A 15,984-nucleotide genomic window follows, 5' to 3' on the forward strand; every position below is an offset into this window, starting at 1 on the left:
CTACATGCTGGGGGCAGGGGCGCCGAGAGACTGGGTAAGGCCCGGGACAAGGTCGCCCCTGGGGACCCCCCTCCACCGGGCCCTGTGCACTGACCTTAAGCGCCTCACCTTCGAAAGCGCAACAAGCAGCGGCAGACCACTCCTTCCTTCCGTGTTCCGCCCTCGCGGAAGTTACGTCAGGCGAGGGTGGGACACGGAAGGAAGGAGTAGTCTGCCGCTGCTTGCTGCGCTTTCAAAGGTGAGGTGCTTAAGTTCAATGCCAGGGAGCGACGGAGGGCGGGCGGGCAGGCAGGCCCCCTTCCCGGAGGCCCGGGCCCGGGGAATTCTGTCCCCCCTGTCCCCCCCCTCGGTGGCCCTGGCTGGGGGCATTGGGCTGATGCTTCCAAGCCCAATCTGCAAAGGCTGCAGGGCTCCTTGTAATGGCCTTTCCCTAGGCAGCCTCCTTCCCTTCCAATCCAGCCCCATCCCCCAGGCAGCTTCTCTCTCTATTTCCAATGCTTCCCTGCCCCCAGAGAGGGCCAGTGGTTGCCGGGCAGGAGTGAACTCCCTTCATTCCTGCCTGGCTAGTACCACATCCAAGATGGCACCCCTAATGATAGTTTTGTGATACTCCCACTAGGTGCCATTTTGAATACAGCACTGGCTGAGCACAAGAAGCAGCAGTGGCCAGGAAACGGATACCGGATAAAAGGGGGAGAGGGAGGCAGGAGTTGTTTTGCCACCGCTGCTGCTCACTGGAAGAAGCAGCAGCAGTGGGGGAAAAAGTGATCTGGCCCACGGTGTCTCAGCGGGACATTTTCCATTTTGGCGGGAGTGCAGGAGATGACCTGCTGAATGTGGGAGACTTGGCAGGTCTGGATGGGTGGAGTCTGAACCAGGAAGTATAAAAGGCAGGGCCAGGGAAGGAAGAACTGAAGCCCAAGTATGTGCCTTTACAACTTATGTCTAGAGACAGGGACCTAGCTGAGGTAAGCAAACGTTTAGATTTGAGACTTGTAAGCCCTGTTCTGAGGACTGGTTGGAGCCAGACCTGGAAACAAAGAGAGAGAGTACATAAGTATTGCCACACTGGAACAGACCAAAGGTCCATCAAGCCCAGCATCCTGTTTCCAACAGTGGCCAATCCAGGTCACAAATACCTGGCAAGATCCCAAAAAAGAACAAAATATTCTATATTGCTTATCCCAGAAATAGTGGATTTTCCCCAAGTCCAATTTAATAATGGTCTATGGACTTTTCCTTTAGGAAGCTATCCAAACCCTTTTTAAACCCCGCTAAGCTAACCACAATGAATTCCAGAGTTTAATTACACGTTGAGTGAAGAAACTTTTTCTCAGGTTCATTTAAAATTTACTACATTGTAGTTTTATTGCATGCCGCCTAGTCCTAGTATTTTTTGAAAGAGTAAACAATCAATTTACATCTACCCATTCCACTCCACTCATTATTTTATAGACCTCTATCATATCTCCCCTCAGTCGCCTTTTCTCCAAGCTGAAGAGCCCTAGCCGCTTTAGCCTTTCCTCATAGGGAAGTCGTCCCATCCCCTTTATCATTTTTGTCACCCTTCTCTGCACCATTTCTAATTCCACTATATCTTTTTTGAGATGCGGCGACCAGAATTGAACACAATATTCGAGGTGCGGTCGCATCATGGAGCGATACAAAGGCATTATAACGTCCTCATTTTTGTTTTCCATTCCTTTCCTAATAATAACTAACATTCTATTTGCACCTGTCTCCCTGACTTTCATATCTGTACACAGCGACCTGCAGCTCTGGTTTGATTTTCTAAGAGCAGGGATAGAGAAAGAGCTACTAGGGGGGACAGACGAGGAAGATGGGTGGAAGGGTCTTTCAAAAAGAAATGCTTAAATGGGTCTAAGTGAAAATGGAAGAGCGTACCACAAGGTTGAAGATCGTAGCATTCACTTTATTCAGATGTCTGTGGGCAGCAACTCCAGTGGAAACACTCAGCAGAGAGAGTCGCGATTCCTCCAGTGATGTACTCGATAATCTTAGATCATCTATCAAATCCCAAATGCATTTATCACAAGCTGGAAAGAAACAGAGACAAATTGAACCCTTGAGCACAGGACATAGTAACATAGTAACATAGTAGATGACGGCAGAAAAAGACCTGCACGGTCCATCCAGTCTGCCCAATAAGATAACTCATATGTGCTACTTTTTGTGTATACCCTACTTTGATTTGTACCTGTGCTCTTCAGGGCACAGACCGTATAAGTCTGCCCAGCACTATCCCCGCCTCCCAACCACCAGCCCCGCCTCCCAACCACCGGCTCTGGCACAGACCATACAGGTCTGCCCAGCACTATCCCCGCCTCCCAACCACAAGCCCCTCCTCCCAACCACCGGCTCTGGCACAGACCGTATAAGTTTGCCCAGCACTATCCCCGCCTCCCACCACCGGCTCTGGCACTGACCGTATAAGTCTGTCCAGCACTATCCTCGCCTCCCAACCACCAGCCCCGCCTCCCAACCACCTGCTCTGGCACAGACTGTATAAGTCTGCCCAGCACTATCCGCACCTCCCAACCACCAGCCCCTCCTCCCAACCACCGGCTCTGGCACAGACCGTATAAGTCTCCCCAGCACTATCCCCGCCTCCCTACTGCAACGCTATATATGCCGGATGCAAAGAACATCTACTCAAGAAATTCAAACGGCTCTAAATACTGCAGCAAGAATGATATTTGGAAAATTCAAATCTGCAAAACCACTTCGAGAAATTCTGCACTGGCTCCCTATTAAAGAACGAGTAAACTTTACAATATGTACATTAATTCACAGGATAATCTACGGTGAAGTACCAGAATATATGCTTGAGTTAGTTGACTTACCACCCAGAAACAGATCCAGTACCTCACAATCATATTTGAACTTACACTACCCAGACTGTAATGGCCTAAAATACAAATCAATTTACGCTTCAAACTTCACTTACAAAGGCACTCAACTGTGGAATGCCTTACCCAAATCAGTAAAATCTACCCAGAACTACTAAAACTTCAGGAAATGATTGAAATCAGTACTGTTTAAGAAGGCTTATTCTCCTGGTTCAACATAATCTGAATTAACCCTTACTATTAATATGATCCAAGGACATTAATTACACGTTATTATCTTTTACTTATTGCTGTTTAATTGTTATTTCCTATCTTACTCTCAATTTGCATAATTGTCCTTCTTGTACTGTAGCCTTACTACAGATTTATGTAAGCCACTTTGAGCCTGCAATCAGTGGGAAAATGTCGGATACAAATGAAATAAATAAATAAATTAATTAATGAAGCAAAAGCAGATACAGATAGGTCCGAGTTTTATGCGGTCTGACCATAGGCGTAGTTTGACTGTTTCATTTGGGGGGGGGGGGCAAAGAATGCTAATATGGAGGAAGGAATTGACATTTACAGGCAAAATATCACAGATGCACATTTCAAAAAGCTGACACATTTCAATTAATAAATTATGAATAAAATACTTTTATCTACCTTTGTTGTCTGATCATTTAGTTTTTCTATTCGCTTTGGTCCCAGTGTCTTCTGTTTTATTCAGTGTCTTCTTTCCAGTAGGCTTCCCTCTGCTCCCCACCCCTCCCAGTCCCATCCATCTTCTGTTCCTTCCCTCTGCTCACCATCCCTCCGTCCCATCCATCATCTGCTCCTTCCCTCTGCTGTGCCTGACCTCTCCCAATCCCATCCATCTCCTGGTCCATCCCTCTGCTCCCCACCCCTCCCAGTCCCATCCATCTCTTGCTCCTTCCCTCTGCTCCCCACCCCTCCCAGTACCATCCATCTCTTGCTCCTTCCCTCTGCTCCCCACCCCTCCCAGTACCATCCATCTTCTGTTCCTTCCCTCTGCTCACCATCCCTCCGTCCCATCCATCTTCTGCTCCTTCCCTCTGCTTTGCCTGACCTCTCCGAATCCCATCCATCTCCTGGTCCATCCCTCTGCTCCCCACCCCTCCCAGTACCATCCATCTCTTGCTCCTTCCCTCTGCTCCCCACCCCTCCCAGTACCATCCATCTTCTGTTCCTTCCCTCTGCTCACCATCCCTCCGTCCCATCCATCTTCTGCTCCTTCCCTCTGCTGTGCCTGACCTCTCCGAATCCCATTCATCTCCTGGTCCATCCCTCTGCTCCCCACCCCTCCCAGTCCCATCCATCTCTTGCTCCTTCCCTCTGCTCCCCACCCCTCCCAGTACCATCCATCTTCCCTCTGCTCCCCACCCCTCCCAGTTCCATCCATCTTCCTTCTACTGCCCCCCCCCCCCCGCGAGGTCCAAGTTCGTGACTCCGTTTACCCCCTCTCTTCCTCCCTCCCTCCGGTGCAGGCAACAGTCTTCAGCTTTCTCAGCGTTCCTGGCAGCGGTAGCGATGTACACGCTGCCTTCGGTCTGCCCCGGAAGCCTTCTCTTCAAGTTCCTGTTCCCACCTATGCGGGAACAGGAACTTGAAGAGAAGGCTTCGGGGCAGAGCCAAAGGCAGCGTGTACAACGCTACCGCTGCCAGGAACGCTGGAAAAGACTGCTGCCTGCGCCGGAGGGAGGGAGGAAGAGAGAGGGGTAGACGGACACGCTCCTCTCCGTCCGCTTGGCTTCCCTGCCCGCGTCCCGCCTTCCTCTGACATCAGAGGAAGGCGGGACGCAGACAGAGAGGGCAGGGAAGCCAAGCGGATGGAGAGGAGCGCGTGCCTGCATGTGTTGTTTTTTTTTTTTACCTAATGGCGCGGCGGCGCCTCGTCGTCATTTGGGGAGGCATTGCCCCCCCTCGCCCCCCCCCCCCAGTCTACGCCTATGTGTCTGACCCAGTCTGGTTATTCTTATGTTCTTATGAAAGGTTTATCACCCTATTTAACTTTTTAGAAAGGGCTTAAAAACCTATATTTTTAGCAGATAATGATGGGTTACTTGGTTGTAATTATTATTATTATTTGTTACATTTGTATCCCACATTTTCCCACCTTTTGCAGGCTCAATGTGGCTTACATATAACCGTCAATGGCGTTAGCCGATTACGGTCTGAACAAGTACCTCCAACACTGTAATTCTTCTGGTATTTGAGAGCTTCTTCATTTGTCAACCACTGTGAATCCTTCGTGGAATAACGGTCCGTATACAGGACTCAAATAAAATAGCACAGTGGTAAGTGGAGGTTAGTGATACCGTAGAAACAGAACAGGTATGGATAGCGAGCATTTGCTTGGGGAACACAACCGACACATTCAGGTAGATCAGGCCTCAGCCTTAGCAGTGTACTTACTGAACATGGAGCAGTGGGTAGCTGCTGGGGCATTGGGGTCTTCTGCCACACATTCTCCAGTACGACTGTCACAAGGTCCTCCTCCACAACCACATCCTAGTAGAGAAGATATGATGACAGGTTTCCGACTCATTCCATTGATGAAAAACAGACAAAAGACCTACCTTGGGAGCGTCCTTTCAATTACGTGACTGAGCAATATTTTACAGAACTTTACCGAAAAGCATATCTTACTATTTGGCCAAATACGACGTTTCAACATGAAATCAGAGATCTAGCATTTATTTCAGAAGGATTTAGCACAGTACAGTCCTAGATTATTTGTATTCAAATTTAAATCACTACTCGGGGCCGAAGCAAATCAAATTCAAATATTTGCGTCAGCCCTATTTTACTTAACTAAGGGCCCTATTTACTAAGCCGTGTTATAGGTGCATTAGCATCTTTAATGCGCATTAACCATGTATGCGCCTACAATATCCCTATAGGCACCTACACAGTTAGTGTATGCGCTAATTGTAGGTGCATTAAAAATAGGGTTACCATATTTTGTCTCCCCAAAAGGAGGACACATGCCCCACTCCCTTTCACACCCCATCCCTCCCTCTGTCACATTTTCCCCTCCCCCCGTCACACACCCCGTCACTCCCCCTCCCCTTACCTTACTACTGCCCTGGTGGTCTAGTGACCTCTTCGGGGCAGGAAAGAGCCCCCTTTTTGCTGCCCGGAGCGCTGCCCTGCATGCATCCTTCCTGTTTGTGATCTGGGCGCCGATTCAAAATGGCCGCCGAGAGATGAATTGACCTTGCGAGACTTCAACTTTCGGCGGCCATTTTGAATCAGCGTCGAGATCACGAACAGGAAGGATGCATGAAGGGCAGTGCTCTGGGTAGGAAAGAGGGGGCTCTTGCCTGCCCCGAAGGCGGAAGAGGTCACTAGACCACCAGGGCAACAGTAAGTAAGGGGAGGGGAGGCTAGCAATCTGCCCGTTTGTCCGGATTTCTGGATAAATGGGCAGGCTGGCGGGCCCACCAGCCTGCCCATTTGTCCAGAAATCCGGACAAACGGGCAGATTGGCAAAACCCATTCGGTTGCCCGGACATGTCCTCAAAAAGAGGACATGTCCGAGTAAATCCGGACATATTGTAACCCTAGTTAAAAATGTTAACGTGCCTTAGTAAATAGGGTCCTAAGCCTGTTAACACCCCTTATGAAGAGGAGGTAAGGAAGTCGGATTAGTACTGGATAAATCTGGTGCCTTTACAGGTCAGGATGGAATTTTTCAACCAACATAAGAATTATGAAAAGAAAAATACCCTCCCCCCAAAAAAAATAAAAATCCAAGGCAGATTCATGGCCATGCCTGTCCGTTCTGCCCCCACAGTGCTGTGTGCCTGCTTTTTGTTTCTTCTTTATAGTGTAGCTCTAAAGTCCGTTTAATGCTGATCTCACACCTTAGGGTCTTCAATGCTACTGTTACTTCCTGTTGTTGTCTGTGAATGCATTGTGGGTAATGTAGTCCAGAACGTTACTGCAGCCACTCCTGCTTACTGAGTAATCTTTACTACTACAAGTAATTTCTACAGTGCTACTAGACGTACGCAGCGCAGGGGGGAGGGTGTTTAAGGATGAAATTTATCAGATGATGGTCAGAGAGGGGGGAAGAGCTGAGGTGCAGAAACTGGAGAGTGAGCGGTTGGAGAAGAAGATAAGATCAAAATAGTGGCCGTTCTGGTGAGTGTGGGTAGTGGAGATTGAAGATTGAAAGAGGATGTTAAAGTCAGAGGGATCATTAGCATGAATGTTAAAATTCCCCAAGAATGAGGGAAGGAGCTGAAGGTTCAAGAAAGAAGGAAGTCAAAATCAATGAGAAAGGAAGAAAGGGACTTATCAGGGGGGTCGATAAATGACAGCTACTCGGAGAGGCAGAGGAGTGAATAGATGGATGGAGTGGACTTCAAAGGAAGAAAAGCAGTGAGACTGAGGTGGAAGAAGAGGTTGAAATCTACAAGAGGGTGAAAGTAGTAGCCCGACACCACCTCCGCGGTCAACTGGGCAAGGAGTATGGGAGAAAAGATAACCTCTGTGACACAGGGCCTCAGCTGAAGCAGAGTCTTCAAGACAAAACCAAGGCTCAGTTAGGGAAAGCAGATGGAGAGTACGGAAAGACGGACGGACGGACGGAGGGGGGTTAATTATCTACAGACTGCCTAAGGGTGAGCACTGGGATGAGGTGTGCTAAGCACAAATTCTATTATGGTGGTTACGTCCGAACGAGTGGACTTCAGGCCCAAGCATTTCTGCTAGTTCAATGGTTGGCATAATTTAAGCAGACGTGTCAATGCTCATATTTTGTAACCAGAGCACGTAACTGCCTGGCATGCCCTTGACCCCCCCCCCCCCCATGCCCCTCCCAGGTCCATGCTCACTTGGAGTCTGTTGCAGGCTTTGCAGTTTGAATGTTATAATTGTGTAACTGCCAGTTATAATCTATTATTGCTCATTAACACCAATGGTTGGCTCATCATCAAACCTGCTATCAGAGCCTATGAACAACTTTCCCACGGAGGTGCTAAACCCCAGTCAACCTTTGCTTTCCCCCTAGGATCTTCTGGACCTTATGTTACTGTTTTGACCTCTACCACCTCCCTGAAGCACCCGTGGGTTTGTACGCAGACTTCAAAGTCTACGCAGTTCTCTGCTGTACAGCATCCAATGTAAGTGATAACCACATTATTTAAGGACTCCCCACACTCCGCTTCTAATCAGAAATGATACCAGACCCTTCTGTTTGTCTCTCCTCTATTTCTCTCATTCACTCCACCCTCGTTTGTGCCTTTTTTTTCTGCTCCTGGCAGGATGGTGAAGCTTTAAGCTTCATGCACAAATTGGATCTTTCCTGGCTCATTCAGCATCTCGGGACTAGCACTCACTCTGGCAGCCAGCAGGTCCATAATTCCAGAAGCCAGACTTGCAGCGCTCACAGTTCAGCCCATCTGCTCCTGGCTGGCACTGACACTGCTGGGTTACAGGGTCACAGTTGCTGTCTCTTGAAGCCGGACCACACCTACACCTTTGACAGCCGGTACAGGAGTCATAGCCGTAATAGCCAACCTAGGAGAGAGAGAGAGAGAGAGAGAGAGAGAGAGAGAGAGAGAGAGTGGATCGTAGCAGATGACTGGAGACAACTCAGTATCAGAAGGTTTACAGTTCTCTATTCCCCATACTTGGAGTTAAAATATGGATTTCTCTACCTATTGCCGTCAGAACAGAAAACAGCTACCTCAACTTCAGGAAGACGCTAAAAACCTTTCTCTTCCCAAAGACGGCTTCAAAATAATCCATTATGACTTCTATCTCCTACTACCATCCACTATCCCATTTTAGAATACTTTTGATCTCATCCATTACGTCAATGATATCTAATTTTTTCATCCCTCACACCAACATTATCTGCTTTTGTCTCACCTAGATTGTAAATCGCACTGAACCCTGGAAAGGGGATATTAGCGGTAAACAAGAATTGATCTGGACAAGCTGACACATACTCTCTGCCCTTTCGTGTCCTCTCTCAATATCTAAACCACATGCATGGGACTCGGGCGATGCCTAGAATAAAACCACATTGTATTCTGCGGGGACTCTGTTCTTACACCTGCTCTTTCCCAGGGGCGCAGGCAGACCTGCTATTTTGGGTGGGCCCAGAGTTAACTTGAGTGGGCCCTTCCCACCCCTACCCACAATATAGTGTGTGGTTTTTTTTTAATGACCCGGCATCTGTCCGTTTCTCTGTGAACCCCCTCCCCCAGTTCTACCTCAGAGCCGTTGGCCGTCGCAATTCCTATAGTCAACCTGTGCCAGCCCTGCAGGCTTCTTTCTACCACATCCCTACCAAAGAAACAAGAAGTGACATCATTGAGGGCAGGACATGATAGAGAGATACCTGCAGGGCCGGCACAGGAATGCCTATAGGAATTGCCGCTGGCAGTAGCTCTGAGGTAGACCAGGGGGGTTCCAGAGAGAGACGGGCAGATGCCAGGCCACAACTGGAGAAGAGGGAGAGAGAGAGTAGTGAGGCGCCATCACTGAAGAGTTTTGAGGGCCTCATGGGCTGCTGACTGGGTGGGCCTGAGGCAAGAAAGGCCCACCCTTAGCTATGCCACTGTCTTTTCCACTCAGTGCTTTCACTAAAGATCCTTCTTGGATGTACAGGGTCAGCAAACAAGCTACAGATGACACCTTCCTACTGAACCAACTCGGCACATAAGTGACGAGTTTATGAGAGGGTTCATCAACTAAAAAACACAAACACTCTTCTACCTGGGCTGCTGGACTGCACAGGAGAAAGGCAGAAAGACTGCACTGCACTCTGTGACTGGCCACTGAGACGTGTCCTTAGCAGAGTGGAAAGAGATACTGGGCAGACTGGAAGGGACCAGATAATTCTCTGTCATTATCTAGGAGGCAACTTGTTTGTTGACCATTCATTGTATCATAAAAGCAGAGGGGTTTCCCCATATATAGCATAATGTAGAGAACTTCTCTGCCTTGATGTACAATCAAAGAAATAGAGCAGACAGATGAATATTTTCATATGGGTCGATATTCAAATTGATTTAACCAGCCAGAAATAGCAGGTGTAGGTAAAGGGCATCTGTGGCATGTACTTTGTCCTAGTGCAGACACCACAGAAACTACCCCCCAGCCAAATATTACATAAAATGGACTCAGTCACCCTCCTGACTCTGGTCTTAATAAAAGCTGGAAAAAAACAGCACAGGAAAAAGCTCTAATCAGAGAAAATCCTGTTACTCAAAAAAAACCCCATTAAACTAAGCCAAAAATTATATTATATAATGTGGCAGTCTCTTAAACCAATGACAAAAATTGATGATGTAATTGGTGAGTCATTGTGTGATGTTATGTCATCAATTTTCGGACTTGTATGGCCATTGATCAAAGAGGCGACACGTTGAAAAGGCTACACCAACAGGAACAACGTTGGGTTTATAGACTTCAGATGACGGAATCTAATGGCCTTAATGACCTTGTTGAGTGGGAAGCTTTTTTCTAATCCTGGATAAGACTTTGATGGTTCTATCCCTTTAAATTCAGAATGAATGATGATTGGTTGACGTCATTCTCGGTGTCTATATCCGTTATCTGCCATCTTATGGGATTTTGTGAATAATGCGGTTCCTCCTCCCGATGCAGCTTCAGGCAAAACAAGTGGCCTTTGTCAGGATGTGTACAACTGTGTGTATTACAAATATTTCTCCACAATGGATATAGCAAACTATTGAAGATACATAGTGGAATTTTGATTACTTTTCAATTGTAATTTTTCTGTGCATAGTATTTTGTTGAGAACTGGATTTTTTACTTTAGTTTTGGAGTGGTTTAAGAAAGTGCCGCATTATGTAATATAATTTATAGTTTAGAAAGTACCGGACTTCAATGGGATTCTGACTTTATGCCTTTGAGTATCTTATAGAGCTCTTGCAAATTGGAGCCTTTCATTGTTGCATGGTGCAGCACTCTCTTATCTGTTTCCTTGAGCAAAAAATGTCTTTTGTGTAATGTCAACCGTTTTCTCCCAGACCTATCGCAGTTTTAATTCTTTGGTCAATTGGTCAGAGCTTTCTGTGATATCCTGTGTTAGTAACTAAGGGTCTCTTTTATCAAGCATCACTAGCGCTTTCTCCGTGACAATGCCAACAAAAATCGGCTTTGTCGGCATTTTCACTTTTACAGAATAACATTTGTTACTTTTACTGAAGTAACAATTTCGCCAATTTTTATGTCTTTTACTCAGTTACATCTGATGCTTGCAGTTAAAAGTAAAAAGCGTAAGCAAGATGTAAATGATGATTCCTCAGTAAACTAAATGAAAGAAAGAGCAAAACCTTGTCACGCAAACAATGGATCATCTCATCTTACATTTTGCTGTTCAGTGAATATAGCCCATAAGAAGAGTGGAGTTGCCTGTGTTTGTTGAACTGGTTACTGGTCTCCAGCCAAACAGAACACTGATGAGTTGGGTTACTTTGATGTGGGAAGCTGGTTGCAATTCTTGGTGATCAGACATACATCTCTACTGCTCGTCATCCCATGGGAAATTTTACATTGGGATGACTGTCTACTGGACTGATAGTCTGCTCGAAGGGTTCCCATACGTTTATTATGTTGTGGAGGAGTGGCCTAGTGGTTAGGGTGGTGGACTTTGGTCCTGAGGAACTGAGTTTGATTCCCGGCACAGGCAGCTCCTTGTGACTCTGGGCAAGTCACTTAACCCTCCATTGCCTGCCGCATTGAGCCTGCCATGAGTGGGAAAAAGTGCAGGGTACAAATGTAACAAAAAAAATAAAAAAATCAGTTCTCGAAGATATTCAGAGTTTGCCATCAGATGAAAAATTGTTAGAACAGACAATTCTCAATTTTGTGAAATTCTTCTCTGTAATTGGACAGCATGACGATGATAATGAAGATGCAAGAGATAAATTAGACAGCCCGACTTCTAATGCAGATGATAAAGTATTCTTTCCCATAAAGAAGTCAAGTGTTTCAGACAGAGACTCCCTTGATGACCTAGACAGAGGACGTAATGTTGCAGCCTGGTCTGATTTGAAGGAACTTTTTATCACCTTTTCCTGCCAGTATGGTTGTTGAACCTTTTTAGCTGCTTTGGATTAATGACTCAAAAGCGCTCTCGCAAGAGTAACAGTCATTTTCAAAATGTAGTTTCAATTAAAGCAAAGTGGACTGAATTATAGAGCAGTAAAGTTGTTAGGATTGAAACCTTAACGATGGTTCCATTCATTGTAATTGCGGTACTTTTACTTTTTACTCACTAAGGGGGTCTTTTACGTAGGCACGCTGGCATTTTTAGCGCGTGTTAAAAATAGGCTTGCTCTAAACGCTAATGACGCCAATGTATTCCTATGGGCGTCTTTAGCGTTTAGTATGTGTCTATTTTTAATGCGTGCTAAAAATGCCAGTGACCCTACATAAAAGACCCCTTTAGTGTTGTATTAGGCAATAACTTTTTTACTTTCACTTAAGTAAATTTTTTCATGTGTTTGTCATTGTACTTTTACTTAAATATTAAAATATGAATTTATTTTTACTTTTACTTGAGTACTTTGAAGAACACTGGTGATATCAGCCTTCAATGTCCCTGAACTCCCAGTTGTGCATTAGGAACGATATCGATGTCTCCCCATTTCTCCTTTGACAGAACTCACCTCACAGTGGCTGCAGAAACGTCCGGTAACTCCAGGCTTGCAACGACACTGTCCAGTGATCCCATCGCACACCTCTGTGCCACATGTCTTGCATGGACATGCTGAAGAAAGACAGAAAACACTGCATTAGGGTTCAAGAATAACACCCTGAGGAGAAGCATGCCTCCCAGACTTCAGAGGATCATTCTCTCCGTCAAGGTTGTGCGTACAGACAACATGGAAGGTAACAAGTTTAGGGTGTCACCCCTGCGAAAACATTATGGTAATGGAGATAGATAATCTCAACACACTCATCAACCACAAAGGGAAAAAGATGAACAGAATAAAAATTATACACAATACAAGCAAGTTGCCCACAAGTTCATGGAAGTAGATGAACACAAATGCTAGACAACAACATTCCTGATCTGTAAGCCCCGAGGATAGAAATGGACTTGTACACTGTGGCCGTTATGGAGACATGGTTCAACCTCATGAACGGGCTAGAGCCTTCCTCTGTTAAATGCTGTCAAGTTGTCAAATCATAGTGATCCTTTGGATAGACCTGTGTTCAGTCTTCAGGCAAGTGGCTAATCATTGACAGATACATAGAAAAATGTAGGCAGATAAAGACTGGTATATGGCTTATCCAGTCCAGTTTGTCTTCCACCGTTTAAGGCACTGCCTATCCAACTGGGACAGTTTTAGACTTTTTACAGATGGACCACACATAGGCAGTCCATTATTTCTCATAATAATCTTTGGATATTGTTTTGGGTGAACTAGTGATGTTGCCTACTGGCTTCAACCCATATAATGGGCTAAATAGCCCTGTACCGTCTCCTGTTCTCAAATTAACCTCCTTGATTGCGGACCTCGAGCACTGACATTGAGCACCCCTGCTCTATAACCTGGTCCTTGTATTGGCAGAACTGATTGAGGGGCCACAGAGTCAGGAACCTAGACTCAAAAGCCTGACCAGCAGGTGTTCCTCTGAGCACTGGCTGAGAATTCCCCCCTCCCTAAAGGATATGAGCCCTGGACAATCTGAGGAACCATAGCTGGGAATGGAACCCCAGTAGTCCAGTCCCCTACACTGGCCACTCACATACCGGTGCAGTTCGTGGCAACTCTGGCATCACCGTAGTAGCCTGGGGCACAGAGCTCGCAGTTAAAGCCAGTGGTATTATGCAGGCAGTTGCGGCACTGTCCAGTAACCTCATCGCAGTCCTCAAAGATCAGGTTAGGGTCCGAGTTTCCGCTGCAGTCACACTTCCTGCAGGTGCTGCCCATCAGTAAGGGATTTCCATAGTAACCAGGGGCACACCTGAGGGTAAAGAGCAGCCAGAGACACGATTAGGGTCCGTGCACACCCCTCACCCCCCAAAAGCAGAGAAGAAGAGGGTCTACTTAATAAAGCTGAGCCCCACCAGAAGGTGAACTGCCAAGATATCACAACAGTTCTGGACTAGCCACTACGGGAGACAGGATGCTGGCTGGACGGAGCTCGGTCTCACTCGGCCGTATTCTTACAGACTCTGCCTCTGGATCCATGACGTTTCTATCAGGGTGGGTGGGTTATCCTATGTGCCAGTCCGTTGCAGAACTGGGGAGTTAACATTTAGACCCTCAGAGCCTGACTTCTTTGGTCTGAGCAGAATATTTCTCGGGTAGGAGGCCCTTTAAGTATCAAGATGCTGAGACTCCCCATTTCGTGCTCCTGCAACAAGTATGAGAGAGTCGAAGCTGTGCAGGGCACTGTTTCCAGCCAGCACTACAGACATGGGCATAAGAAAACCAAACGGATCACGGACAAATACCCCTGATAACAATGCTTTACTTTTCAGGTTATTAGAGAGGGCCACTGAATATCAGCTCTGACTGTTGGGTGGTCCAGGGCCGGATGTCAAAGTTATCCAGGAACGACTGACATTAATGCCAGGGCTCGAACACTGTAATTAACCACATGGAAAACTGTCCTACCTGTGCCCAGATAGTTAGTTGGGAACCAGTGCTGAGTATCAACGGGACCAGGAGAACTTATAGCCAGATTAATCCTGGCTCTGAATATATAGCCAGATTTTCAAGCTTTTTACATCGCATTCGTTGTTGGTGTAATCGTGACTTGATAATGACTGTGACTGTTGCGTACACTGGATGGACCGTTCAGGTCTTTATCTGCCGTCACTTACTATGCTACTATGATTAAGCCTGGCTCTGTATATCCAGGTCTAATTTCACCAGCATTTGATAAATGCTGAGTGCTGCGGGTTGAATATTTCTCCCTATTTGTCTTCTCTGGTTCAGTTCCCAGGGGGTTGCTGGAATTAACTCACTGAAAAGTAAAGCAGTGTTATCGGGGGTATTTCTCTGTAATTCGTTTGGTTTCCATATGTCCATCTCTGCAGTGCTGGCTGGAAACGGTGCCCTCCACAGCTCCCGTATTTGTTTCAAGATCAAGAAATGGTGTCATAGAATATGCTGGGCCCTGGGGCAATTGTGCTGAGTTGCCACGCTGGAGAGTCTCAGTATCTTTTCCCCAATAGCTGCTCAGCTCATGTCATGGTTGATAATAGAAAGGGTGGATCTTTTTAGTGAACCTCCCTGCAAGTGAGCTTGGAGCTGCCAGTGTTAGGTGGACTTGCTGGAGGGGCATTTTTCCAGGCTGCAACTCACTATTTTTGCCCTAGAATACCTCCCATATGCCACATATCCTACAAGCCCCTCCCTCCAGCTCCTCCTTTACCTTTCAGGACTCATTGGTGTAAGGAAACTAGAGCACATCACAGTATATAAATCACACTATCTCCCGTACTGTACCTTTCACATTTGTTTCCTGCATAGTTTTCTTTGCAAAGACATTGCACGATGCCATTTTTCCTGTTGCACCAGACCGCAAAACTGCAAGTCAAAACAGAAAACATTATTACAGTCTGGATGGTGCTGTGGTGAGAAAATTTCCCCAAAGTGCTTATCTACCCCAGTTGCAATACTGGAACAGGAGGGGCAACATGGCAGGGAGCAGTGTGGCTGCACCAAGTGGGGGATGGACAGCACATAATCACAGTAGTGCTTTGGGATATTCTGGAGTGTCAGTGACCGTAGACTGAACTGACTGAACTACCCCAATAAAGACGAAACAGAGAAAGAGCGACACCTGCAGGGGGTAATCGTGGTAGATCTCCTTAAGGCTGGGACTGTGGTAAGAGCAAGGAAAGATGATAGCCAGTGCTAGACTGGTATAAGTAGGGCAACTGTGTGATGTAGCTGGATAAAATGTTATCTGCTGACACCTACTGGTACTTTGTTCCTATGGTGCTGTGTTCCTACGGCCGGCGCTGTGTTCCTACGGTGCTATGTTCCTCCGGGGCTGTGCTCCTTTGGCATGCTACTACTACTACTACTACTACTATTTAGCATTTCTATAGCGCTACAAGGCATACGCAGCGCTGCACAAACATAGAAGAAAGACAGTC

General features: G+C 46.6%; 1 protein-coding gene across 1 annotated transcript in view; it reads right to left on the reverse strand.

The window, feature by feature from the left end:
* Positions 1 to 15,984, reverse strand: part of LAMA4 (laminin subunit alpha 4) — a 225,100-nt gene that overhangs the window by 172,492 nt on the left and 36,624 nt on the right. The window contains exons 4-9 of the mRNA XM_030199221.1: positions 15,329 to 15,409; positions 13,621 to 13,835; positions 12,530 to 12,630; positions 8,219 to 8,399; positions 5,286 to 5,381; positions 1,906 to 2,057 (exon numbers count right to left, since the gene is read on the reverse strand). Of these exons, the coding sequence (XP_030055081.1) occupies positions 1,906 to 2,057; positions 5,286 to 5,381; positions 8,219 to 8,399; positions 12,530 to 12,630; positions 13,621 to 13,835; positions 15,329 to 15,409 (826 nt within the window). The remainder of the gene's footprint in view (positions 1 to 1,905; positions 2,058 to 5,285; positions 5,382 to 8,218; positions 8,400 to 12,529; positions 12,631 to 13,620; positions 13,836 to 15,328; positions 15,410 to 15,984) is intronic.

This window comes from Microcaecilia unicolor, chromosome 3 (assembly GCF_901765095.1).
Source record: "Microcaecilia unicolor chromosome 3, aMicUni1.1, whole genome shotgun sequence".
Lineage (NCBI taxonomy): Eukaryota > Metazoa > Chordata > Amphibia > Gymnophiona > Siphonopidae > Microcaecilia > Microcaecilia unicolor.